At 38.1% G+C, this 26,873-nt stretch overlaps 1 protein-coding gene across 8 annotated transcripts in view; it reads left to right on the top strand.

Moving 5' to 3' along the window:
• The window catches only part of DPP6 (dipeptidyl peptidase like 6), a 570,597-nt gene that overhangs the window by 473,887 nt on the left and 69,837 nt on the right, over positions 1-26,873 (top strand). For all 8 annotated transcript variants that reach the window (XR_005557324.1, XM_039348637.1, XM_039348639.1 and 5 more), the window contains exons 7-8: positions 8,535-8,616; positions 21,838-21,958. Coding sequence is in view for 7 of the 8 variants with exons in the window: in XM_039348637.1 (XP_039204571.1) it covers positions 8,535-8,616; positions 21,838-21,958 (203 nt within the window). In the remaining variant the exon portion in view is untranslated. The remainder of the gene's footprint in view (positions 1-8,534; positions 8,617-21,837; positions 21,959-26,873) is intronic.

The following is a 26,873-nucleotide window of genomic DNA, read 5'->3' as shown; positions in this document are numbered from 1 at the left end:
AATTTCTTTTTTATGTTCCTCCTTTCCCAAGTTAAGATATTATTTCCTGTTGCTTTCATCTGCCAATAGTCCTTGCACAGTTTTGCCTTATATCGCTGTTTTCTTCCAGTGCAGGATTCCTCCGTTAATTTATCTTCTATACTTGCAGAAAACATTGAACTGTAAATTAATAAAGGAAGAACTGAGCTTATCCAAGATGTTAAGCTAAAAAAAATGTTTGTTACAGTTAAAGACAATCAACATTTATGATTGATGGGACTTGGATGACTATCCAGCTAATTATAATGTTTATTTATGGTCATTGCCATTATCAGTAGGATGGATAGTTCTCTTGGGAGTGACTGGCAGTCTCATAAAAGTAGAGTTGCTAATAGTTTAAAAATAGAAATATTAAATTTTTTATAGAAATTAAAAACCCAAAACAGTAAAAAAAATCTACATTTAGCAATCAGCACAAAATTTCACATGTTTTCAGGTTGAAATACCTATTACGAATGTTATCAATGACCTTTTCCTTCTTGATCATACTTTATTAAATAATATTTTAAAAAATATTAAAATATCAGATTGGAGGTAAATCTTATGGATTAAAGATAAACAGTAAATTTTGTGACATATATCACTGCATGCATTTGAACAGAAGCCAGATTGTCATGTTTTGGTTTCCATAGTAGCAGATTTACAGGGCTGGTGGTTGGACTAGATCAGAGGTCCCCAAGCTTTTGGGCACCAGGGACCGGTTCTATGGAGAGAGGGTTTTCCGTGGACCAGAGGGGGCGTGGCTTCATGTGCTGCCTGCATCCTATGGATGGAGCTTTGCTTGCTTGCGCGGACCGGTTTCTGGCATGCCACGGCCCGGTGCCGGTCCACCGCCCAGGGGCTGGGGACCCCTGAATTAGATGACCTTTAAGGCTCCCTTTTTACCCTTCCATTCTGTGATCTTAACTTCTGATCTGTGAAACTTATTTGCCTCAGTTCTTTGCTGAATTCATAATTATATTTGAGCAGACCTGTGGACAAGATTTGCATCCTTGTATGGCTGCATGTAGTAGAACTGTGCCTCATAAATATAATTGACACATTTGTTAAGGAGCTATTTACGTCCCTCCTTTATTTATACACCCCAAATGATAAACAAAGTAAATCTAATTACCTATGCAGGAATAAGCTGCCATAAAGTAATCATGGTATAAACTAGCACAACACTAATGCACTAAAACAGCTTAAAAGAGATAAAACAACCAAGGCCAGATAATTAGCCATTAAATTCTGCAAAAAAAAAAAAAAACCCAAAAAGGATTTTCAATATTTCTGCAAAACAATTCAGCAAGGAGGCCAAACACACTTCATCTGGATAGTTTTCCCAGGACAGAGCAGCTGTCACTTCAAGGCAGGTTATCTTGTCTCTGGACTTGTATGTGAAATCCTGACAAATGACATTAGGGGATGTTTCCCAAAACCTGAAGCAAGATAACAGTGCTCAAATGATCAGCCTCCACTTAATTTAATGCTTTAAAGCTCTGGCAAAAGCAGAATACATTGATCCTGAGAGAAGATAGTCAGCAAAGTTAATCTGAAATTGAGATGTTCAAGGGGCAAGAAGTTCCAGAGGAACATTTTTTATAATTGTCCCAAAGATGTTTTTCACGAGGCAACTGGACCTTCTTGTTTTTCTTTGAAGACATCTTACTTCTCATCCAAGAAGTTTCTTCAGCTCTGACCACATCATAAACACAGGGCATAATATAGGAAAACAAACCCATCAGGACAAGATTCAGCAGTCCATCTGCATTTAAAAGACAAAAGCCACTCTTTCGAAGACAGCAAAGTCCACATTTTGAACAGAGAGGACCTCTGGTTTGAAAGAGGGGGTATCAAAGAGGCCATCTAGGTCAAAATTGAATAGCCCTCTCTCAACAGAGCAGGAGGAATACAATAGCATCTATCTTCAGTTTACAACACAGTCCTTTCAGCAGTTCCAAAAAGGCTCCTCACCCATTTGCACCACTCAGGTGACCCTGAGGACACAGATAAACTTCCAAGTGGTCTCAGCAACTCTCTAAGAATGCAAATGACCAGCTGTCTGCAAGGAGTATAAATCCTTCCATTTCCTGCCCTCCAGTCAGAGCTGAAGAAGCTTCTTGAACAAGAAGTGAAACGTCTTCAAAGAAAAACAAGAAAGTCCAGTTGCCTGATGGAAAAGCACCTTTGTGACAACTCTGACCTGGATGACTAAGAATCTCCATAGACATCTTTTATGCTTGTTCACTCTCCTTTGGCAGGAGAACATCAAGAGATTCTGGGTTTATTTACATTTACAGGTAGTCCTCAATCTATGATCAGTCCTTAGCAACCATCCAAAGTTACTACCTACCTGCAAAAGGGAGTTAAGACCCAGTTCCAAAGTCCCAATGGTTGCCTCTTCCTTGCAGTTATGTGATTACACATCAGGTGCTCAGCAACACAACTGCATTTATGGCTATTTGCAACATTCCATGGTCATGTGACCGATGGTTTTGCTGAAAAACTGCACCATAGCAAGCAATGGGTTTGCTTAATGACTAGAGCATTTGTCTAACAACTACTAGGTTCACCTAATGACTGCTGCAAATAAGGTCATAAAATCAAGTTGGTCATGTGACTAACCCAATTTATAACCATCACGACATGATCATAATGAGTAGACTCCATTATGGACATATGTTGAGGATTACCTGTATACATTATTACATACTACATACAGAGACATTCAGTTCAAACAGTGATGCCCAACGGCAGTCAGAACTATGGTCAATGTTAGAGTTCCAGAAAGACCTTGATTTGTACTTTTTTTCTTCTTCCCAAAGACGCCAGGATCCCCAAATTCTGTTCACTGCATTTTTTTCCTCTTTGTGTCTGCAAGAAATAGCAGCCCGCTCATCCTGATTTGTAATTAGTTGCCTGCCAAGCTTAGAAGGAGACCAAAGATGAGTTGTCTTCTTTGATCTTTTTCTAATTTGGAGTGTCATCTAACTTGCTGCTGCCAAAAATATGGTGTCATTCTGTCCATCTCATGACTAGGAGTTGAAGGCAATGGGAAGGCATCTTTACTTGTTGGCAAGCAACCATTTAACTATGTGTTTCATGGAGTCACATTGTACATGGTGTGTCTAAGAATGTGTGGACCATTTTGCCAAGCTATTTATTTGCACATGTCTTGGGCAATTCGTATTGCTTTATTAGCTCTTTCCACTGTTATTGCAGAAGACATACATTCCCAAGGGTGTTTGTGAGGTGGTTGGTCAAAAAAGTCAAGATAGTGGTCACAATGGTACACAGAAAGCCCCATTTTATATGTACCAGATGTAGTAAAAAAAAAAAAGAGTAGGCCTTCAGTTGCATCATAATGTATCTTAAGCATTATTAGTGCTACATTCTTGGTGCTCTCTGAGCGTTGTTATTTTCCTGAAGGTGCTTCCTTATCAGGTAACATTTTGAGTATGTGTATATGTGTGGTGTAAAGAAGCCTCAGAGATAGTCCAACACATAGTGGCAGGGTATAAGATGCAGGCAGAACAGTATTCTCTAAGCGGCACAACCCAATAGATGGTATTGTATGCAGGAACATCTTCACAGTGTATGGACTAGACCCTATTCCAAGTAGGAGACTTTGTGGAAGGTCATGAAGAATAAGAGGACTAACATCCTGTGGGACTTCCAGATCCAGATAGACAGGCAATCAACCAGACACTATTGTAGTAGACAAAAGACCAGAGATCTGTGATGGTGATAGATGTAGCAGTGCCAAGTGACAGCAGCATCAAGAAGGACGATGAAAATCTGGAAAAGTAGCAGGACTTGAAGGAGGAATAAGAGAGGATGTAGGAAGCCAAGGCCAAAGTGGTCCCAATGATGGCAGGAGCACTCATGGCTGTGACTCCTAAGCTGGGAGAGGGACTCCCAACAAATCTCAGGAATATCAGAGTTCCCTGTCCAGATAATACAGTGATAGGAACAGCTGAATCCGTAGGCAAAGGATTTGAATCTTGGTAAGGAGTTGTGATTTAGTAAATGGAAACTGTCCAAAATGGAAACTAGTGATGAGTCCCAGTACAGGATGAAACAGATCATACAGTACCTGCTAATGGTCAATAGTAATAAAATAATTTATTTAAAAAGCTATACATTCCCATTGGGTGTGAGGTTTGAGGCCTTTAGTACAAGGCCCAGACAAAATTAATAGCTGTAAACGCACTAGTCTGAGAATACAAGGGGGGGAAATGGGGGAGGCAAATCTCCATAGCATCTAATTCCTTAGATTTGTTTGTTTGTTTGTTTGGATTTGGCTTGATCAACAGTTTTCAAGCTGAAATTGTGGCTGAGTTTGGCTGTGTCAGAATATTAAACAAAACTGCTATAGTTAAAAAAACAACAACAGTGACCTGGTTCAAAATAAGTGTGATTCAAGCAGTTTTCTATGTGCTTCAAACCTGACATTTTATTTAAAACAGTATTAATGAAGGGTGAATAGTGAGAAAAGGCCATTCCAGGTCATTATTTAGAAGCCTGATTTCCTTAATGAGCTGTGATACTCTGCCCAGAAAAGAAATAGAAACAGACCACCAAAATAGATCACAGCTCATGATGCCAAATTAGTCATCCAGTTGCTGCATACAATTATGAAATAGCCCATCCAAATGTCACTTCACAATGTAAGCCAGAAATGCCTTTTTTTCTTGCACTCTTTATTTCTTGTTTTGTTTCTGGATAGTAAAAATATTACTGTTAGTTTAGAGTGGTGCTTCTTAACCTTGATAGCTTTAAGCTGGGTGGACTCCCAACTCCCAGAATTCCCCAGCCAGCATTACAAAATTGAAGCAGGGGAATGATTGACCCCTGCCTGTAAAGCTGGATGATATCATTTTTTGCATTTGAAAGTGAACTTAGAATAGATCGCTTTGATATGGTCACCGACCAGATTTGAACCCAGTAAAACAAAACTGACAGAAATGGAGCCACAAAGGACAAGTACAGGTGATCCTCCTTTTACAATCATTTATTTAGTGACCGTTCAAAATTGCTCCGAAAATAAGACCTATCACCTCTTTTGGAGGAGGCAAAAAATAAATAAATAAGAGCAGGTCTGATTTTTGGGAAAACACAGAATGTGGCTTTTTAGATGTTGATTGGGGTGTTGATGGCTGGCTATTAAGTCACTGGCTGTTGTTTGCTTCTGCTGCCAAGCACTCAGCTCCTACGTACTTGATAAGCTGGTGGTAAATCAGCACTTTCGTTGACTGACTAGGGGCCCATTCAAGTGATTGAAGCCTGGGAAACGGGCCCCCTCTGGTCCCAGTGACTGACCTAGATTGGATCCTACAACATTATCCTGAGAACACATCTATTTGCATGCATTCATGATTTAGGAGCGTTTTTCACACTTGCAGCATCCCCATGGTCATTCAATTAAAATTCAGATGCTTGGCAAAGACTCACATTTACGATGGTTGCAGTATCCTGAGGTCACATGTTTACCTTTTGTGGCATTCTGACAAGCTAAGTCAATGGGAAAGACAGATTCCCTTAAAAACTGTATTACTATTTTAACAGCTGCAGTACTCACTTAATAACTGTGGCAAAAAAAGTCATAAAATGGGGCAAAACTCACTTAACAAATGTCTCACTAAGTAATAGAAATTTTGGGCTCAATTGTGGTCATACGTCTTGAACTACCTATACTAGAATTCTAAAAGTTAGATAATGATGGATTTAGAAGTCCCCCGCCTTCACACACACACAACTTTTGAGAACTAGGCACTACATGCATTCCAACTCAATAAATATCCTGGGAAAAATTAAGTAAATGAAGAGCAAAGTAATTAACATCATTACTGCTGAATGGTTAAGTAATACCATTAAGTTCAAATTACCTTAAACTTAAATCAAAGTGACATTTCTATATTTATTGCTAGTGTGTCAAATGCACACCACATCTCTTTGTTCATAGGACAATCATAGAGTAATGATCAAAGAAATAAAGAAAATAGAGGCTTCAGCGCTAAATTGATTGCATTTACTAAAGGTGGAAAAATCAAAAGAACAAACAGAAGGTCAACAAGAAATAGAAAAGTGGTATCCAACTCTTTGCAACCCTATGGACAACAACATGCCAGGCCCCACTGTCCTCCCCTCGTATCAGGAGCTTGCCCAAATATATGTTTGTTGCATCAATGACACTATCTAATCATCTCTCTGCTGTCCCGTTCCTTTGCCTTCAATCTTTCCCAACATCAGGGTCATTTCCAAGGATCCTCAATTGGTGGCCAAAGTATTTGAGCTTCAGCTTCATTATCTATCCTTCCAAAGAACAGTCAGAGTTAATTTCCTTTAGAATGAACAGATTTGATCTCCATGCAGTCCATGGATTCGTCAAAAACAGATTATGCCAAATAAATCTTATTTCATTCTTTGACAAAGTGACTAAATTAGTGGATCAGTGAAATACTGTGGATATAGTATACTTACTATAGTATAGTATACTTTGATAAAAGAGATCACAACCTACTTCTTGGCAAATTGAAAAATGTGGGATAGACAGCACTACCACCAGATAGGTTTGCAACTGGCTGACAAATCATACTTAACATGTAGTCCTTGATGGAACTACATCTATTTGGAGGGAAGTAAGTAGTGGAGTATTCCAAGATTGCATTTTAGGCCCGGTACTCTAAGGGGAACTCATCAAATTTGCAGATGAAACTAAGCTGGCAGGAATATCCAACACCCCATAAGACAAGTTCAAGATCCAAAAAGTTCTTGACAGATTTGAACAATAGGCCTAGCTAACAAAATAAAATAAGATAAAAGTAAGGTTTTACACTTAGGCAAGACAAACCAACTGTATAGGTACAGACTAGGTGAATCCTGGCTTAATGCCAGTAACTGTGAAAGGGATCCTGCAGTCCTAGTGGATAATCACTTAAATATGAGCCAACAATATGCATCAACAGTCAAAAGAGCCAATGCACTCCAAGGCTGCATTTATAGAGGGACAGAATCATGATCACATGAAGTTCTAGTATTGCTTTACAAAGCCTTAGTAAGACCACACATGGAATACTGCATCCAATTCTGGTCACCACCATATAAAAAAGATGTTGAGATTCTAGAAAGAATGCAGAGACGAGCAACAAGAATAATTAAGGGACTGGAAGCTAAAACATAGAAAGAATGGTTACAGGAATTGGTCTAGTCTAGTCTAGTCTAATGAAAAGAAGGACTAGGAGAGATATGATAAGAGTATTCCAAAATTTGAGAGACTGTCACAAGAATGGGGTCAACATATTTCCCAGAGCACCGGAAGGCAAGACAAGAAAAAATGGATGGAAACCTATCAAGGTGAGAACCAATCTTGAACTAAGGAGAAACTTCATCATAGTTAGAATAATTTATCAGTGGAACGACTTGCCTTCAGAAGTTGTGGGTGTTCCATCACTGGAGAATTTTAAGAAGAAATTGAACAACCATTTGTCTGGAATGGTATAGGGTCTCCTGAGAGAGCAGAGGGTTGGACTAGAAGACCTCCAAGATCTCTTGCACTGGAATAATTCTGTGAAAAATTTATTCAGCTAAACTATACAAAACTATTTTCAGGTCAGGTTAACTTGGACACATTCACAGCTGATGCCCTAACCCTGATTATGCATGCACTGTGTAAGGACCCACCCCACTTTGCATCTTAAGAAGACAGAACTCTTGGAATAATTCTTCCAACAGGAATCCTTTATTAAGAGAAAATGGTTGCAGGCATGCTAGACAGGACTTGGGGTTCAAGCTCTTCCATTCAAGGTTTTAAGGGGTTCCCCAGTAGTCCCACCCAATCAACCCCCCTTCCAGTGATAGTTTCAAGTATCACAATTCCACCCCCTTTCTTCTTTCTTCCGTCTGAATGGAGACTTCAGGTAACTACATGAAAGGCAAGTACCCTGCTTTGTTATGATAAGGTTCTCTAGTGCTAACGCTTTGATGTTACAATAAACACACATTCAGCATTCAGCTCTTTGAAGTGTACTGAAGGAAGTGAGGGCCATAAAGCCCCTTTGTTCTCCCCCTTCTCTCCCTCTTATGGCAGAATCCAAAGAAGGCAGAATTGGGAGTTTCTATATTTGATAATTAAAGATGAAATATGATTGGATTCTGACACACTGATATAGTCATGTGAGCACTGGGTTATGTGGCCATTGTAATTTCAGAACTGAGTTGTAAGTACTTTTGGGAAGGGGGGGATCGTCCAATGTCATTTCAATTGGTTGTAAGTCGAGGACTTACTGTAATTTATCTGATGTCTAATATTCTATGAAGGTTTATCACGTGGAAATGGTTGAAGTGTTTTGCATGCTTTCAATAGACAATCCATGTTTCATAGGCATACAGAAGAGTAGCATGGCTTTGTAGACTTCAAAGTTTATAGAGGTGAAATTGTCACAGTAGATCCCATAAGGACAGTGGAAGTGCAGGATCTTATTAAAATATCCCAATGTTTTATCTGTTTACAGGGATCCTCAAAATCTCTACCCTCCCGAGGTTAGCAATGCAAAGCTCCAATATGCGGGATGGGGACCCAAAGGCCAGCAGCTGGTAAGAAACTGTTCTCCCTGACTTTTTGTCTTCTTTGCTGCAAAGTCAGTTACAAATATGAATAAAAGGGATCCCACATAGGCTCTTGGCTTATTTTGCTGATTTAACCATACAGCTTCATTGCTGATAGGACTTAACTCAGCACCGATAGCGCTTGTCTAATAGCCAGACCAATTAGCTTCTCGGTGATCCCGAAGAATTCATACACTAAAAGCTAGCATAGCAGAAGAGTTTAGGACTATAACTGAGACTTGGTTCTAATCCCTTCTTAGCCACAGAAATTCCCTGGGGGTCTAGGGCCAGCCTCTCACTGTGAACTGCAGAGCCTGGGTGATGCCGTGGAGAAGCTCCTGAACTAGGAGTGGGGAGATCCAGGTTCTCCCCCCCCCCAATCATTAAAGACTACTGGGTATGAAGAACTGGGAGAAGGAAGATCAAGGCCACTAAAGTACATTATGGTGACAGAAAAGATTTCTTGGTCCAAAGCCAACTGCCACTTATCTCTGCTGCCCCCCTCCTCCCCTTGTATTTCCTTGACTAAAACTCAAGGATCTTCATCTCTAGACATTGTGCTGGACATGGCAAACTTCTCTGTAGGAATCCCAGGAGCTCTTCTTTGAATCCAGCTACAGGTAGTTCTTGACTTACAACCTCATCTGAGTCCCAAATTTTTATTGCTAAGCTAGACTGTTGCTAAGTGAGTTTTGTTCCATTTTATGACTTCTTGCCACTGTTGTTAAGTAAAACACTGCAGTTGTTAAGTTAATAACACAATTATTAAATGAACCTGGCTTCCCCATTGACTTTGCTTGTCAGAAGGTCGCAAAAGGTGATCCCATAACCCTGGGACACTGCAGCTGTCATAAATACATGCCAGTTGCCAAGCATCTGAACTTTGATCATGTGACCGTGCGGGTGATGCAGCAGTCATCAATGTGAAAAAATGTCATAAGTTCCATTCGTAGTCAAAGATGGTATTTTTCAGGAATCAATGGGCCCACAAAACAAAAGTATCTCTCTCTTGGAAAGATTTAATCTGCATCTCTTCTTCCCTATCCAGAGCCTGACCGACTCCACACACTGAGTCAGGATCTTGACTCTGTTTTCTGTTTGGCCTGGGGCCAAGAAAAATAGTTGGGTATCATCAGCACATTGAAAATATAGGTCCCCATATCAACAGGTCCCCCCCCCCAGCAGTTCTATTGTAGATGTTAAAAAGAAGTGAAGAGAGAAGATGGCCCTGAGGCACTTCACAAAGTAGAGATTTCAACTTGTTAGTTCAAGTTGTTCAGCCACTGATGCAGAAGATACCCTAACCAGGAGATATTTCCTGGTGGGCTTTCTCAACCATGAGGAGCCAGGAATTTTGCACATTTTAATTTTGTTTTTCATATGAATGAATTTATCACTAACTCTGCATCCCACCCCTAATTCAAAAACCTTGTTTTGACCTTGTCAAACCACTCTGCCAAAGATGCAATAATGAACCAGTGTGTATCATTTCAAAAGAAGAAAATTTAATTTACAGTGATGCCCTACATAATCATCAGTGATATTAGGTTACTGAATACAAGATAATCCATCTTGTAGAAGTTTAAAGCACAGAGTGCATATTAAAGGCCACTTTGACTAATAAATTCTAGGAACAATATAACAAGGTAGTTAGTATGCAAAAATACAGGTAGTCCCCAATTTACAATCCGTGAAACGGTGGTTCATGGTTACAAAGGCATCAGAAAAAGTGATTTGCAATTTGTCCTTGAAGTTATGGCCATCATACCACCCCACTTAATCACAAATCAGATGCTTAGCAACCAGCTCACATATACAATTGGTGGCAACAACCTGCAGGCACGTGATTGCAATTTTTTATCTTCCCAACAAGCAATGTTAATTGGGAAAGCCAGATTCGCTTAATGACCATGATAAAAGTGACTGTAAAATCAGGTCCAGTAATGTGACATTATCATTTAGCAACACAAATTACTGTCCCAATTATAGCCATAAGTTATAACTATTTTAGAAGCCCAGAAACAATATTCTATATAGCCATAGGAAGTATTAAAGACAGAATAAAACATCTGAAAATATTAAAAAATGTTTTCTATATCTATAAGCAGCTAAAATGTGCAGTAGAGTTTGTGTAAAATATAAATTATTGCAAGATTTGTTGCCAAGTCCTGGAAAAGATGTGAGAAAGAGTTAGACTACTTTCAGAAAATAAAAATACAGAGGAGAGATTGTAAGACTAAAACTCACTAAGTCATCAGAGAAGCATCAATATAACAATAATTTTTAAGGTTCCAAATGATCTGTTGTTGTTTTTTTGCTTCAGCATTCAATACGAGGAAGATTTTTTTTTTTTTGCTACAGATTAGGCATAACATTATTTTTGCCCAAGTCATTGTCAGCTTTTTGGGTATTAAAGATATTATATGCAGAAAATCCTTTGGGTTTTAAAGATTAATATGAGCTGCTGTTCCAAAAATTAAAATAAAACCTATGTTAGTTTTAGTAGAAGCTTTAGAGCTTGTTTCAGCTTTAAAAAGAGATCAACTACCCCAACAAGTTTTAAAGTTTATGCAAAGTCACATAAACCGGTGGTTAGAGCATTTATTCTGCATGTTTTCAAATTCAGTCTCCGATAAGGCAGTCCTTGACTTACAACCTTTTGTTTAGTGACCGAAGCTACAATGGCACTAAAAAAAAAGTGACTTATGACCACTTTTTACACTGATGGCTGTCACAGCATCCTCATACAATATTTGTACACTTGATAACAAGCATATATTTATGATGGTTGCAACATCCCAGGGTCGTGTGATCACCATTTGCGATCTTCCCAGCCAAGTCAGTGGAGGAAGTTAGATTTGCTTAATGACCCAAGGGTGCTTTTTCAGAAAGCACCTGGACTTTCTTGTTTTTCTTTTGAAGAAGTTTCGCTCCTCATCCAAGAAGCTTCTTCAGTTCTGACTGGATGGCGGGGAATGGAAGGATTTATATTTATATTCCTTGCAGACAGCTGGTCAGTTGCATTCTTCTATTTAAAGAGTCGTTAGTGCTACCTGGAGGCTTATCTGTGTCTACCTGAGTAGTGAAAATGGGTGTGGGGCCTTCTTGGCTGCGGGATGTTTTCTGCCCTGTGTCCCTTCACTGTTGAAGACAGGCGGAGGCTGATGGGGATGAGTCTGTGTTGTCTGCATCTCAAAGTGAAGGGCAAATGGTTTCTGTCGTCTTGAATGTTTTCTGGAAATCCGTTTGTACTCCCTCACCATTCGAAGGGTGTTCATGCCAAAGTGCATAGCTAAGAGTCTATGGAGATTCTCAGTCATCCAGGTCATGGTTGTCCCAAAGGAAGTCCAGTTGCCTCCTGAAAAAGCACCAAGGTTGGAACCCCCGGGGGAAGCTGTGGACAGTCTGCAGGCTAAAAATCTAACAAACAAGCAAATATGTCTGAGTGATCATTTATTTATTTTATTTATGAGACTTATATACCGCTTTAAGTGCGAGCACTCTCTAAGCGGTGTACACCAGTAAGCAATGTATATATATATTTACATTGCCCCCAACAATCTGGGTCCTCATTTTACCTACCCCGGAAGGATGGAAGGCTGAGTCAACCTTGAGCCGGTGAGATTTGAACCGCTGACCTGCTGAACACAGTCAGCTAAAGTGGCCTGCAGTACTGCACTCTAACTGCTGCGCCCCCTCGGCTCTCATTATCAACAACTCCCTGTACAGGTGGTCCTCGACTTATAACTACAATGGAACCCCAAATTTCTATTCCTAAGCAAGACATTTGCTTAGTTTTGCCCCATTTTATGACCTTTCTTGCCATAGTGCTGGTAGTCCTCAACGTGCGACCACAATTGAGTCCAGAATTTCCATTGCTAAGCAAGACAGTGGTTAAGTGAAATTTGCCCTGTTTTACGGTGTTTCTTGCCACAGTTGTTAAGTGAATCGTTGCAGGTGTTAAATGAGTAACATGGTTGTTAAATGAATCTGGTTTCCCCATTGACTTTGCTTGTCAGAGGGTCACAAGAGGTGGGACATTGCAATCATCATAAATATATGTTAGTTGCCAAGGGTTTGAATTTTGATCACGGGACCATGAGAATGGTGCAAAGGTTGTAAGTGTGAAAAATGTTCATGTCCCTTTTTTCAGTGTTGATGCAATTTTGAATGATCACTAAACAGACTGTTGCTAGTCAAGGACTAGCTGTATGTAGTGATTTCTAGTCTAGTTTTCTTTCTTATTATTATTCCATGCATCAATATTGAAAATTTCTGTGAAAAAGTGTTCTGACGTGGTGTTTCTCCACCATTGGAGATTTTACAATTTGTCAGTATGTTACTGATTTTTGTACATCAATTGTAAGAGGCTGTTGCAGAAAGAAAACACTATCTTAAACTAATTTGTAAAGAGGCAGAAACTGCATCCATTTCCCTAATAGGTTGTTAAGCATTTCACAGTGAAAAAAAAAATCATTGCTACAGATGTAACACACAGTTGCAAAGAGCACATCTTAAAATATCTGCAATTGATAATGCCACTAAATTGAGTTTTGTATTTCCAGACATGAAAAATAGACTTTTAAAATAACATATGGCCACTATTATAAGAAAATTGGTCTTGTTTGATGTTCAGTCATAATCTTATTTTAAGTGCACACATGTTGTGCCTTATTTTATTTAGGTCAATGGTATATCTAACTATTTTTCTCTCTGTATAAGTGCTCACTGAAACATTTGATTTTTATACAGACCTTAGCAATACAGGTAATCCTTCACTTAAGATCAAAATTCCAGACTTTATTGTGGTCATAGGTCAAGGACTGCCTATAAGAATTTTGATCATCAGTCATTGAGGTCGTAAGTCAAAGGTACCTTGTTTCCAAATTTTATTTTACAACTTTTTTATGTTGGTTATAAAGCAAATCTTTAAGTGGTTGTTAAGAAAATTCAGCATATTCATTTGGAAAATGTAAAAAAAAATGACATAAATCATGTGATCATGGAATGCTGCAACTAGTCATAAATGTGAGCTAGTTGCCCAATTACCCAAAATATAATCGCGTCATTGTGGCAGTAAGGGGCAGCAGTTCTAACTTTGAGGATGGATCATAAATAAGTATTTTGAAGTCTGTTGTAACTCTTAGGTTGTTAAAATGAGTGGTCGTAAGTTGAAGCCTACCTATATATATAACCTTCACATAATTTCAAATGCCTTGATACCGAAAATGTAGTTTTGTCATATGTGTGTGTTTGTTTATGTGTGTGTAATAACTTCATGTCTGTAATAAATTTCAGACTTCAGGAATTCCCTGCATAGAAATCACCCATAAAATGATGAAAATTTCACAATGCAATTCATTTCTAACCTAAACAATCTGTGTTTCACAGCATTTACAACAAGAGGAAAGCTGCACGCTGGCAGCTAAGTCACATCACATAAAATTTCCCCCATTGTGAGTGTGGCGTGTGAAGTTCAAAAGGTGGTTTTTTTTAATCATGATTTTTCATGGAATATGGAGTGACTTTTTTAATCATGATTTTTTCATGGAATACCGAGGGACATCTTTTTTTTTTATTAAATTTTTTTTAAATTTTACAAAACAAATCCCCTCCCCAAACCCACCCTCCCATGCCCTCCCCCATCTCCCCAAACCTCCCTAACCCTCCCCTAGGCCTCCCAGAGTTGATTACAGGCTTATCCTAAATATTTCAAAAAGAAAAAAAAAAAAGAAACTTAAAGCACATATGAATCCTAAACAAATCTGAATACCTTAAATTAAATAGATTATCTTCTCTAAAAAAATAATAATTAAAATCATTAAACACATTATAATATACTCTAAACTTTCTTTGAGCATCTATACCTATAATATAAAATCTAATATAAATCATAAACAAATCTAAATACATTTAGTTAAACAGATTATACTCCCTCCAAAACACAAATTTAAACATTACTTGAAAGTTAAAACATTAGAATAAACAAGTTAAAACTTAAAACATTAACATAAACAAATTGTACTCCCTCCAAAACACAGATTTAAACATTACGTAAAACTTAAAACTTAAAACATTAGAATCCCCTTATACACATTTAATCAAATTCCATCTTGAAAATAGTAATAATAATAATTACTAATATTATTATCATTCTTTATAAACTCCCTCTAAAACATAAGTTTGAAGATTACTTAAAACTTAAAACATTAGAATTCCCTTATGCACATTTAAATCTTTATCAATAACAAACTCCATCAAGAATAAACACTTTAAACATTTAAATCTTCACCAATAGCAAATCCCATCCACAAAAAACACAGTCCTTATCAGTCTCAATTATCCATTTTCATTCTCCATCCTTATCATACTAATATTATTATTATCAGTCTCAGTTGTCCATTTTCATTCTCGATCCTTATCAATCTTAATTTTCATTCTCCGTCCTTATCCTTATCAAGCTCGAAAGAAATGCTTTGAGATCTTCCTTGAAAGATTGCTCCAAAATTCCTGAATCTCCCAACGACTCCGAAGCCAATACCTGTGGGGATTCCTTAAACTCTTTATTCTGTTGGTCTTTACAATTATGTGTTGCACGAGTTGTCCTCTGCCCCCTCTCAGCTTGTTGAAACCCCTCAAGCTGAGATTTCCCATTTTCCATTTCTTCAGACAACAATTCCACCCTTGAGGATTGCTCCAAAGGCTTTATAAATCTTGCTTCTCCCACAGATTCAGATACCACTAAATGTGAGGCTTCCTTAACCTTCTTCTGTTGCTGCTTTTCTTTACAGTTGTGTGCTACACAAGTTGTCTTCTGCTCCTCAACCTGAGCTTGTTGAGGCCTCCCAAACAAAGATTCCCCAATTTTCATAAATATAGGCTCTTCAAACTGTAATTCTACATTCTTTTCTTCCAAGGCTTTAAACTTAATAGATGGCGATGAACATACCCCCAGGACCGAAGTATAAAAATCTTTTGCTTGAGCAACAGTATTAAGTCTATAACATATCCCCAGGTAGTTCACCACCATTCCAATCGGAACATCCCATCTAAACGAAATTCGTCTCTTTTTAAGTTCATCTGCTAAGAAAACAAAGTCCTTTCTTCTTCTTAAAATTTTGGGTGGGATCTCCTTTAAGATTATAACGTCTTGTGAAGCAATTTGAAATCTCTTCTTATAAAAATCTTGTATGATTTCATTGCGTAAAGATCTTTTTCCAAAATAAATTACCACATCTCTTGGCAAATTCTTTTGCACTGCCACCACGGAGTTAACTCTAAATAATTTTTCAATTTCACTAAATATTTCCTCCTTTCTTTTATTCAAAATCACGGCAAAGTCCTTTGCAACCATCTCTTTCAGATCTCCTTGCAAAGACTCTCCCAAGCCTCTTATTCTTAAGGCATATTCCATTTGACCATATTGAAGCATAAGAATCTCATTTTCCATTTCTTTTTCCATACTTTCAATTTTTCCCTCCATTAATTCCACTTTTTCAGCTACTTCTTCCACACGGGAATTCAACTTTTCAAGAACAGAAGCAACTCCTTTTAAAGCCAAAACTATATCTTGCCTCAAAGTCTTATTATTTTCCTCTAAAATCTTTTTCATTTCTACCCTAATTTGAATTATAACATTTCCCATCATATCTTGCAAATCCTTCACAATTGTTGGCTGGGCCACAGAAGAGGGTGGAACTATTGATTTAGGAGCTGTAGAGGTTCCTGAACGCTTTGGAGCCATCTTTAAAAAAAAAACTTACTCCTTCTTAAAAGTTACAAAAATTCCTTCAAAAAAAATCAAAACTCCCTCAAAAGAAAAATCATTATGATAAAAAGAAAAAAGGGAGTTAAAATATCCATTCCAATCATTAAAAAGAAAAGGAAAGAAAAGGGGGAGAAGAAACATCAAAAAGCCTGCCTTTTAAAAGTCTTAAACACCAAAAAGCCAGACTGTTAAAAATACAAAAAACAAAACTAAAAAGTTAAATAACAAAAATAATAATGCTTCTAAAATCCATCCAGTCATTAAAAAGGCAAAAAAAGGAAGAAACCGATCGCCGTTCTAACTTCCCAAAAAAACAAAAACAAAAAAAAACGCCGGAAAGTCTGCCGATCGCCATTTTACTTTCCCTTTCAGCACAAAGTAAAAAGTAAAAGGAGAGAATATAAACATGAAAATAAATCTTTAAACTTAAAATGCATATAAAGTCAAAGAAAGCAAAAAAAATAAATCCTCTAATCAACTCTGTCCGCTTCTAAAAAAACCTCACCAGATCACTTTAAGCGCGGAGGTGTTTGCAACGGCTTGTTTTGTCCCTAGGGACAAAAGCAGCTGGGAAGCGGAGACAGTCTGAACTCCGTGGGAGCACTCTGTCACCCCCCCCCAAAAAAAAGAATGGGGGTACATAAGAGGCTCTACCACTATTCAGACAACCCTCTACCCCCCCCCTTTGCCCGGGAGGGGGATTTTGAACCGCTGAACAGCTGATGTCTGCTGTTCATAGCGGTTCGTTACACTTACCCAGGAGGACGGCTACAAAGTAGCCGCCATCGCCGTGCAGATCCACCGGAAGTCCGGTCTTACGGAATACCGAGGGACATCTTGTAGAACCCCAGTTGAGAAGGGTTGTTGTAGGCCAGGGGTGTCAAACTCGCAACATCACATGATGTGTTGCGATGTATCGTGACTTTTTTCCCATTGCGGCAATGGGGTGGGCGCGGTTTCCCCATGACGCATCCGGCCCACACAGTTGGATATTTTCCCAGGACCTGGACTCCAAACTTTTCTGTCTTTCTACCCTCATCTCCCAGTGTCTTTTCCCTTGGCCTCCTTTCTTTCCAGAATATAAACTGGGAGGAGACACCCTTCATTCCCACCCTTTGAGTGACAGCTCTAACACCCAATCATCACACAAGCATTATCAATGGTAATATTTTCTGGGAGGAGGTACCCTGTATTCCCATGCTTTGAGTGACAGTTCTAACATCATTATACAAACATTATAGGTAATGACTTCCTAGGTAGAATATCACACATCACTACCATTATGCAGGGCCATTTATCTTTTTTTTCTTTCTCACAGAGGTTCTGTAAGGTCAGATGAGAAGCGATGAGTGGCTTTGGGTGTTAATAATAAATTTGGGGTTCCTGAGTTTAGGCATAACATTCTAGGCACCGAAAATCAAATGAATGACACTTGGGACTTCCAATTCCTTTCCAAGCTTCCACAGAATTGGCAGAGATTTTGTTCTCTCAATTTGTCCCTTTCTATCACAGTTGATGCATCATGCTGGCTTCTTAATTGAATTTCATTCTGCTTTGTGCTACTTCCAGTGTCTCGCATAACAGAAAGGGCTTGGAAAGCAGGGGGCATTTTATTTGAATATATCTTATTATATATTTATTGCATGAAACTATTAAAAAAAGGTAACTCTGCAAAAAGATTGAAATTTGTAACATTGTTTTGTTTTAATCCTTGCTTTGTGATTTAGCCTCCGATTAACCTATTAGAACAGCTATGGAAATTGAAACATAATTCCAACTTTTTCTCTGGTTGAAATATATCTCCATTATTTTCACTGTTGTGATTGGTACATTCTGAACAGAAAGCCAATTTCATTTTCTGTAGCTGCCTTTTTATAAGCGGGTGGGTTGCAGAAAACTGCAGCCTAGTATTAGGGCAGAGCCCCTCAAATATTGGAAGACTGCTAACATGTCACCCATAAACCTTCTCTTCATTAGGCAGACATACCTACAGTAGTTCCTTGAACTGTTCATCGTAAAGTTTAGTCTCCAGACCTCTTATCATCTATGTTCCCTGTGTTCTTTCTGTGTATATAAATAATAGCCTTCTGCTTCTTTTGGTTCAGACCATATAGGACTATTTCTTATCTAATCAAAGTGACTGATTGAATCTCAGCAATGTCTCAACATGGCAGATATTTCTTCTCCGCAAACTGGTGCACCTCTGCAAGATAGATGAAGTGCATCCACCAAACCCTAAGGCATACATAAAGATAAATAATAAATTTACCCCGAGCTTTACTGGAATGGATAGGCCAGGGTATTTTTGTAATAAATAACTAAATAGTGCACTGATGATGATTTGCTGGTTATATCTCTGGACAGCCATATTAAATTAATCCCAGATATATTCTAAAGCTAAACGTGGACTAAAACATATGAAAAACAGCTGCAGGACTTGGGTTTGGCTAGTCTAAAGAAAAGAAGAAACAAGGGTGACATAATAGCAGTATTCCAGTATTTGAGGGGTTGCCACAAAGAAGAGGGCATCAAACTATTCTCCAAAGCAGCAGAGGGTAGGACAAGAAACAAGGGTTGGAAAATGACCAAAGAGAGAAGCAACCTGGAATTAAGGCAAAACTTCCTAATGGTAAAGACAATTAACCAGTGGAACAGCTTGCCTTCAGAAATCGTGGGCGCTTCCATCACTGGAGATTTTTAAGAAGAGACTAGAATAGTCACTTGTCTGAGATGGTATAGGTTCTCCTGCTTGAGCAGGGGGCTGGACTAGAAGACCTCCAATGTTCTGTTCTATTCCATTCCATTCCTTTCCTTTCCATTCCATTCCATTCCATTCTATTCTATTCTATTCTATTCTATTCTATTCTATTCTATTCTATTCTGTTGTAAAGATAGAAAAGTCTAAAGATCTGATTTATGTTGTCGATTCTAGGGATTTTGTAAAACCTGAGGACAGGACTGTAAGTTTGCAGTAGTGGTGAATATCTGTAGCTTTGGTGCAGGATGAGGATGAAGGTTCATTTGCCAAGCTTGTGGGTTGATTTCTGAATGTTTCATTATACTTCATTGACATTTTTCTCTGTAATGGCTATCCAAAAAACTTGTATTCCAACACACAGCACCCAAACCATAGTATACCACACAGCCAACCACCATGCAAAAACTAACCCTACCATACACAAAAGGGCTGTTGATAATGACAGCCAGAATTCTCCAACTCCTAAGAATAAGAATAGCCCACAAACCCATAGCCAAACTCCACCAGGAATTATCCAGAACCAAAGACAAGATACAGAATGATGAAAGAAACAATGTGATCTATAAAATCTGCTATAAGCATTAGAATCAATTCTATGTGGGACAAACACACGTCAATTAAAAAACAGGATCCATGAACACCGGCTGGCAGTCAAATGCCACTATTCTAAATTCTTAATCTTTACCCACACCAACACCAAACAGCACCAGTTCGATTGGAGCAACACCAAAATCATCTGCCACGCTACCCCCCTCCACGCTTCTGAGTTCATCAAAGCCTGGCTCACCACAAGCAATTCCATCAACAGACACATTGACCTACAACTACGCTACAAACCCCTCAGAATCCAAATCAACCACACATCCAACCAGAGACAGCAATGACCCTCAACCAATCCACACAACTCCCTTCATCAGCAGTTCACCTTCCAATCATCCTGATCTGATGTAACCTCATCACAAGACCCATCACAAGATTCTCACTGATGTCTCACATTTGACCCATCATAAGACCCTCACTTGACACCTGAACATCTGAAACTCTTATAAACACAAGAACACTGACACTGACTTCCCCTAAATTCCACTGAAGATGTTATTTAGCCTGGTAAAGAAATGTTCAGAAACCAGCCCACAAACATGGAGAACAAACTTTCACCCTCACAGGACTGTAGGCCCATAAATGCATTCTGATTTATGGAGTGCTAAACTGCACACCAAATATTATTTTATTGTTGTTTTGGGTCCTATCTCTTCCTTATTTGAAAAGGAACTATATAAATCTTATATAACATTTATCTATATCAAGGGTATGCAGTCTTCAAGTTGAAGACTGCACTTTACCATTGTGTAGCCACTGGTTGTATCCACAATCATTTCTCTATTGTTGATGGTTTTGTAGATAGCAAAAATGTCATTCAATTATTAATGTATATAGTCTTTTAAGAAATGGTTTCCAGATGAAAAAGAAAGATTAGGTATGGTCTCCTAGTGGACCACTAATTTCTCATAGTTCATGTAATAAATTGATCTATTAAATATTACAATGTTATAATCTAATAGTGTAATATAGAATGTAATATAGAACATTACAATAAATATTATTTGTCATCCAGAATTGCTCAATGGGGACATGAGCAGCATATAAATTTAGTAAATAAATAAATAAGTACCCTCTAAGCCAGGGGACCCCAACCTTTCTGGATTAGTGGTCCGGGGGAGGGGGGAGGCGCCAACGGGACCACATGCACGTGAATGGGGCCTTGATTGTACGTGCGATACAAACAGGGCCATGAGTGCCTGTGCGATGCTTGAGTGATATTAACAGCTGCACAATGTTGCAATGCTAATACAAGTGGGGATGTTGTGCTTGCAGAGATGCTAGTGCCGGCATGACACTGCAATGCTAGCATGAGTGGGGGGTGCACTCGTGGCAACGCTAGCACCTACCCAATGCTCATGGCATTGCTAGTGCCCATGCAACGTCACACCACTCGCACAAGGGGGGGGTGCGAGCGCGCACACATGCATGCACTGGCCAGCCACTCACGTGGCCCAATGGCCAACAGTAGTGGGCCGTGGATCACAGGTTGGTGACCCCTGCTCTAAGCTGAAGAATAGCATATTATTCTTTTTATGTTTTTAGTCACTAGGAGTTGCAAACAAATATATCAATTAACAATTAATTTTAATTTTCAATAAGTGCTAGAAATGCTGGGCCCCAAATTTAGGAATTTATGAATAGGCCGTATAAATGGATACATGTAAATTATGATTCTCCAGCATTTTTCCCTATTAATTATTACCTACTATTTTTTATTAAATTGAAGGCTTTAGGATAGCTTTGTTTACATGCAACATTTATGTTCTAATTGCAATACTATTCTTGTTAAAGTAGAGTTTTAATTTTAAGCCTCTTCACATACATAAAACCATCCTCTGTGAAACATATGAATTATCCTGTACTAAAGAGGTATGCTCAGGGCTGGTTAACCAAGGAATTTTCTCCTTTACAGTTAACCATCATATAGAAGAATAATCTCAATTATAAAAGTTGATGTTGATGTTCAGTTTACAAAGAGGAGATCAAAAGTCATATCCCCATCAGAGCGTCAGTGACTACAGCAAAGCTTGCTGTTGAGCTTTCTGTGTTAATCATTGTTGATTTTTGCTTTTTTGCCTAGATATTTATATTTGAAAACAACATCTACTACTGTGCCCATATGGGGAAACAAGCGATCCGTGTAGTCTCCACTGGAAAAGACAAAGTTATTTTTAATGGACTCAGCGATTGGCTATATGAAGGTAAGATGAGAATTGAAAAGTTGGCTAATTGCTTAATATTTCTGAGATGACTTCTTTCACATTACTAGAAATTACATTAAATAATTATGATAGAAAGGATTTCTGGTCCAACTTCCTATGATGATAGCTTTGATTCAAATTCTGTAAAAATGTTTATTGCCTTGCAATTTGTACCATTATGAGTAACTTTTAGTCAAAATCATTTTGTACTTTGAAATATGGAATGACAGTTATTCATAACACCTCTAAATCATGTTGTATGAATGAGATACATTAAATTCTTCAATTTTTTCTCATAGTTTTCTCTCCAAGCTTTTTCTTACTTGCTTGTTTTCCTTCTTTCCTTCCTTCCTTCTTTTTCTTTTCTTTCTTTCCTTCCTTCCCTAAAAGCACATGTCCAAGAATAAGCATTGTATAGATAGTTGTTGCTTACCAAGTACTTGTTCATCAGCTATTAGAAGTTATGCAGTGCTAAGAACAGATCCTAAAAGTTGTGGTTATTTCTGCATCCTCATGGTCATAGGTTTATAACTCATGTACTTGCAACCAGCACATGATTTTAATCATGTGATCTCTATTTGCAACATTCACAGCCAGATTCCAACAAGCAAAGTCAACAAGGAAGCTGGCAGGAACTTAAAAGTCCACTTAACCTGTGGTGATTTGCTTCATGACCATAGTGGAACTGATGTTGTACGTCAATGCAGTCATGTGACATTTCACTTTATAGCCCTTTTATTTAGCAATGGGGTTGTCAATCCCAGTTATGGGTAATAAATAAGGACTACTTGTAGGGACAAGACAATCTCCTGACTATTCCAAGAATGTCAACCTACTGTTGATTTTTCCCCAAGAATGACAAAACAAATGGTGTTCTTTGTGGTGATCTGTATTGAAAACCAGTGATCTAAAACATTTCTTTCTATAAGCATTTCTTTTCATTGGATCCTATCCTGCTTCATTGGGATTTGCAGTCTACTTCTAAAAAGTCTAGATATTCTTCAGTGTTACTTTGGATGAGCTATATGGACCACAACTTCTAGGGATTATAGAATCACAGAGTTGAAAGGGGCCTAAAAGATCATGAATTCCAAGCCTTTCTTGAAAAATGTCTAGTGACAGGGAAGAAACCACTCCATATAATAATATATGCTGCTAACTGCCCTCTCTTATTGTCAAGAAATTCTTCCTAATGTCTAATTTGTTGAATTCAGCTCTATCTGAAAAGCAACAAACCATGAAAGGCTGAAGTAGAATTCCCCAAGGTTTACTATTATGACTTCAGTTGAAATCACAATCAAACCCAAAATCATACAATCTAGGACAACTGTTGTTTACATGATGTATGATAAAGTGATCCTGACTGTGAACTATACAATAAATACTTCGCTGCAGTAGAAAATCTCAGACAAGCAGTAGATACTTCATGGTCCAAAGGAAATAAATCAAGGTTTTTCAAACATGTTCTGCAGAATTCCTAGAAATTGTTGGGATTGCGTGAGAGACTAAGGGCAAAAAAGTGGGAGAAAAGTTAACTCAAATGGAATCAATTTTCTATCCTTTGAGTTATCTCTCTTAATCAGGATTTCTATCATTTTCTGTTTCTGTTAATAGGTTTTGATACCTGAATACTGAAATAGGTCATAGATAAAACCTGCTTTATCTTCTGTCCCTACTTTAGAATGAAAACATCACATTGATTCACTCTTTCCATGAAGACCTGGAAAAAGATAGCGATTCTCTCAGGGCTGGCCCTAGATATTTTGCTGCCTAAATTCAAGAGATGATGGCTCCAACAACAGAATTTAAAATACATAATCTCCTACAATGGTCAGATTATTGTGATAACTTGGCCAAAGGAGCAGTAAAATACTTTTCTGCTTCCTACCATTGTATTAGATGATGGAAATGATGATGATGAAGAAGAAGAAGAAGAAGAAGAAGAAGAAGAAGAAGAAGAAGAAGAAGAAGAAGAAGAAGAAGAAGAAGAAGAAGAAGAAGAAGAAGTAGAAGAAGAAGAAGAAGAAGAAGAAGAAGAAGAAGAAGAAGACGAAGAAGAAGAAGAAGAAGAAGAAGAAGAAGAAGAAGAAGAAGAAGAAGAAGAAGAAGAAGAAGAAGAAGAAGAAGTTCTTCATCTATTAGAAGAGAATATTTATAGATTAAGGTTGAACTGTGGGATCCCTGGTGCTCTCTGTTAAAATTTTCACAAAACATGAAAAGACTTAACCATAATTTCAACTGGGAAAGTATGACCATCCTAAGCCAAGCCAAGTCCAAAAACTCTACAGAATTCCTGGAAACTTGGCATCCTGACAAATCAGTCATCATCAGGAATATAGACATAAACAATATCTACCTACTATTCAAAAGAGTCAATCAAAAACCAAAAAGAGGACAAAAGGATCTAAACATCTCCTCACCAGCAATCATCAACCAGATGAGCAGAGATTAGACAAGATTAATATTAGACCAATAATAAAAAAGCAAACAGTATCCCAATCAAGGAACTGGCAACAAGTTAACAATAAACAGCCTAAGCAAAGAACCACTGAGACCATTCCCACCAACACTGATAGGTAAAACCACTAGAATATGAAATGAGAACAAACCCCACTTGCTTCTAGCACCAATGATATTACCTAGTTTGGTAATGAAATGTCTGTAAGAAAACAACCAAGCTCAGAAAGCACCAAGTACACTACAAATGATGAATGTGAATCAATTACTGCTTTCCTTTAGAATTCCCTCTCTATCACTTCCTTGTTTATTTATTTATTAGATTTGTATGGCTGTGCACCTTAGAACACAACTCAGGGTGGCTCACAATAATCGACCTGCTATAGGTTTTATAGTTTGCAATTCTCAGTTCAATCATGCTAACTACAATAGATGTTACTCACGGCTTTTCTATCTATTGATTATAGATTTTTATTTTGCCCTAGCACAAGATGTGATCAATTGGACCCAGACATGCAGAGTTCACACTAACTACTTTATTAAGTTCTGCTTATCATACAGGAATATCACCAGTTTGGTAGACTTCTGTTGAGAACAATTAGATATGACTTGAAGGAGTGTGTGTGTGTGTGTGTGTGTGTGTGTGTGTGTGTTTTCTGTCTGGTTTATCCAGATGGGCTATTATCAGTCTATTACGGTTAGTTTTAATCTTCTGTGGGCTTCAGGCTTTTACATCAGGATATCTAAACATCTTGGAAAAGGTTGGTGCCCCAAACTGAAGGTTATGATGTTGAAAGTTAGATAATATGTCCATTTCCATTTCAGTTGTGATCAGTTTTAATTAAGACATGCCCTCGCTCACGACTTTAGGCTAGCTGTTGTTTTCTTCTTTTTGGAGTGCCAGGATGCATTTGCACGCAGTTGTTAAGCGATGATGATGTTGTCAGCAGAGGAGCCCTTGTGTTTGCAGGAAGGCCATTCTGATCAAATATGGCAGATGATCCTTTCATATCTGCTTATAGAGTTATAATGCAATGCCAAGTTATATTTCCAGTTACATGGCCTCTCCTTTCATCCATCAGTCAAACGTTGCTTTGCATAGCCAGATCACGAAGCTTCTTTCAGCAGCCTTGGAAGATGAGGTGAGGGGACAATATGAATAAATGGAATAATGTGTCAAGCTTGGCATGTTATCAAAACACCCAGGTCATGCTTTCAGCCTGCTTCTTTCCTGCTGTCTTCACAGCTCAAGAGGAGAGTATCAGTTGCTTGTTTCAGAATTTGAAGACATTTCCCTTGGGTGGTAAGGTACAAGCTAATTGTCCCCATAAAACAGTGTAATAAGAGAGTGAATAGGCAGCTTCATTGCTGAGACAGATAAATAGCCTTCTTTGTCTGGACTCACTAGCTTTTGAGGCTGGAAAGCCTTAAAACAAAATATACATGATTTAGATATATACCTGCATACCCTTACTTTGCTTATAATATGACATTCATTCCTTTTGTCGATGGCTAACTCCAGCTGGCTTGCTCACCCTGGTTGGCGGGAGAGAGAGAGAAGATAAGCCAATAAAACTGAAAGTACATAAGATAGTCCTCAACTTACAATCATTCATTTAGCAACTGTTCAAAGTTACAACAGCATTGAAAACAGTGACTAACAACTGTTTCAGCATCCCCAAAGTCATGGGATTAAAATTGAGGCACTTGGCAATGGAGCATGTATTAACAATTGTTGCAATGTCTCAGGGTCATTTAAAGATCAACTTGTGACCTTCCCAGCCAACTTCTTAATGATCATGTGATTTGTTTTCTCCATAATGCAGTTGTTAAATGAGCATGTGGTCATTAAAAAGAGAAAGGGATGTCTTAAGGATGAGGGAGGCCTTATGATCGATCCTAAGGGTGAATGATCACAGGATACCACAGTAGCTGTAACCTGAAATGAGTCGTAAGTAGCTTTGGGAGGGGAGTCAGTTGTAATATTGAACAGCTGTTAAATGACCAGTTGTATCTTAGAAGACTACCTGTACACACTGAGAGAGAGACACACAAACATATGCCATTTATTTTATCAATTCAGAATTTTCTGTTTAAAATGCAAATGTTTATTGGCATTCAGGATGCATTTCCTTGCATTCTTCATAAATCTGCTATCGGGTAAAACTTTTCTTCAAAATATTACACTTCAATTGACTCCTGATGATATGGAAAACCAAAAATACAGTCAAATCAATCACCACTGATGTAATAGAATAATCTACTTAGTAAATTTAGTTAGGAGGTTATATATAAAACACGTGATCAATTTTGGATTTTTTTCTTCTCTACATGTTCAGAATAAAGTGTGATTGACTGGTGGTGTGCACCTTCATGGCACCTGGCATTCCCTTAACTGCCCCACCTCTTGAGTTATGGGAGATATTTTCCTTCCTGTTTCCTTATTCTGTTGTTTTAT

Source organism: Crotalus tigris, unplaced genomic scaffold (assembly GCF_016545835.1).
Source record: "Crotalus tigris isolate CLP2741 ecotype Arizona unplaced genomic scaffold, ASM1654583v1 scf7180000018165.1400786, whole genome shotgun sequence".
NCBI classification, from domain to species: Eukaryota; Metazoa; Chordata; class Lepidosauria; order Squamata; family Viperidae; genus Crotalus; species Crotalus tigris.
The sequence above is the reverse complement of the archived record's forward strand: the minus strand, read 5'-3'. Positions and strand labels throughout refer to the sequence as shown.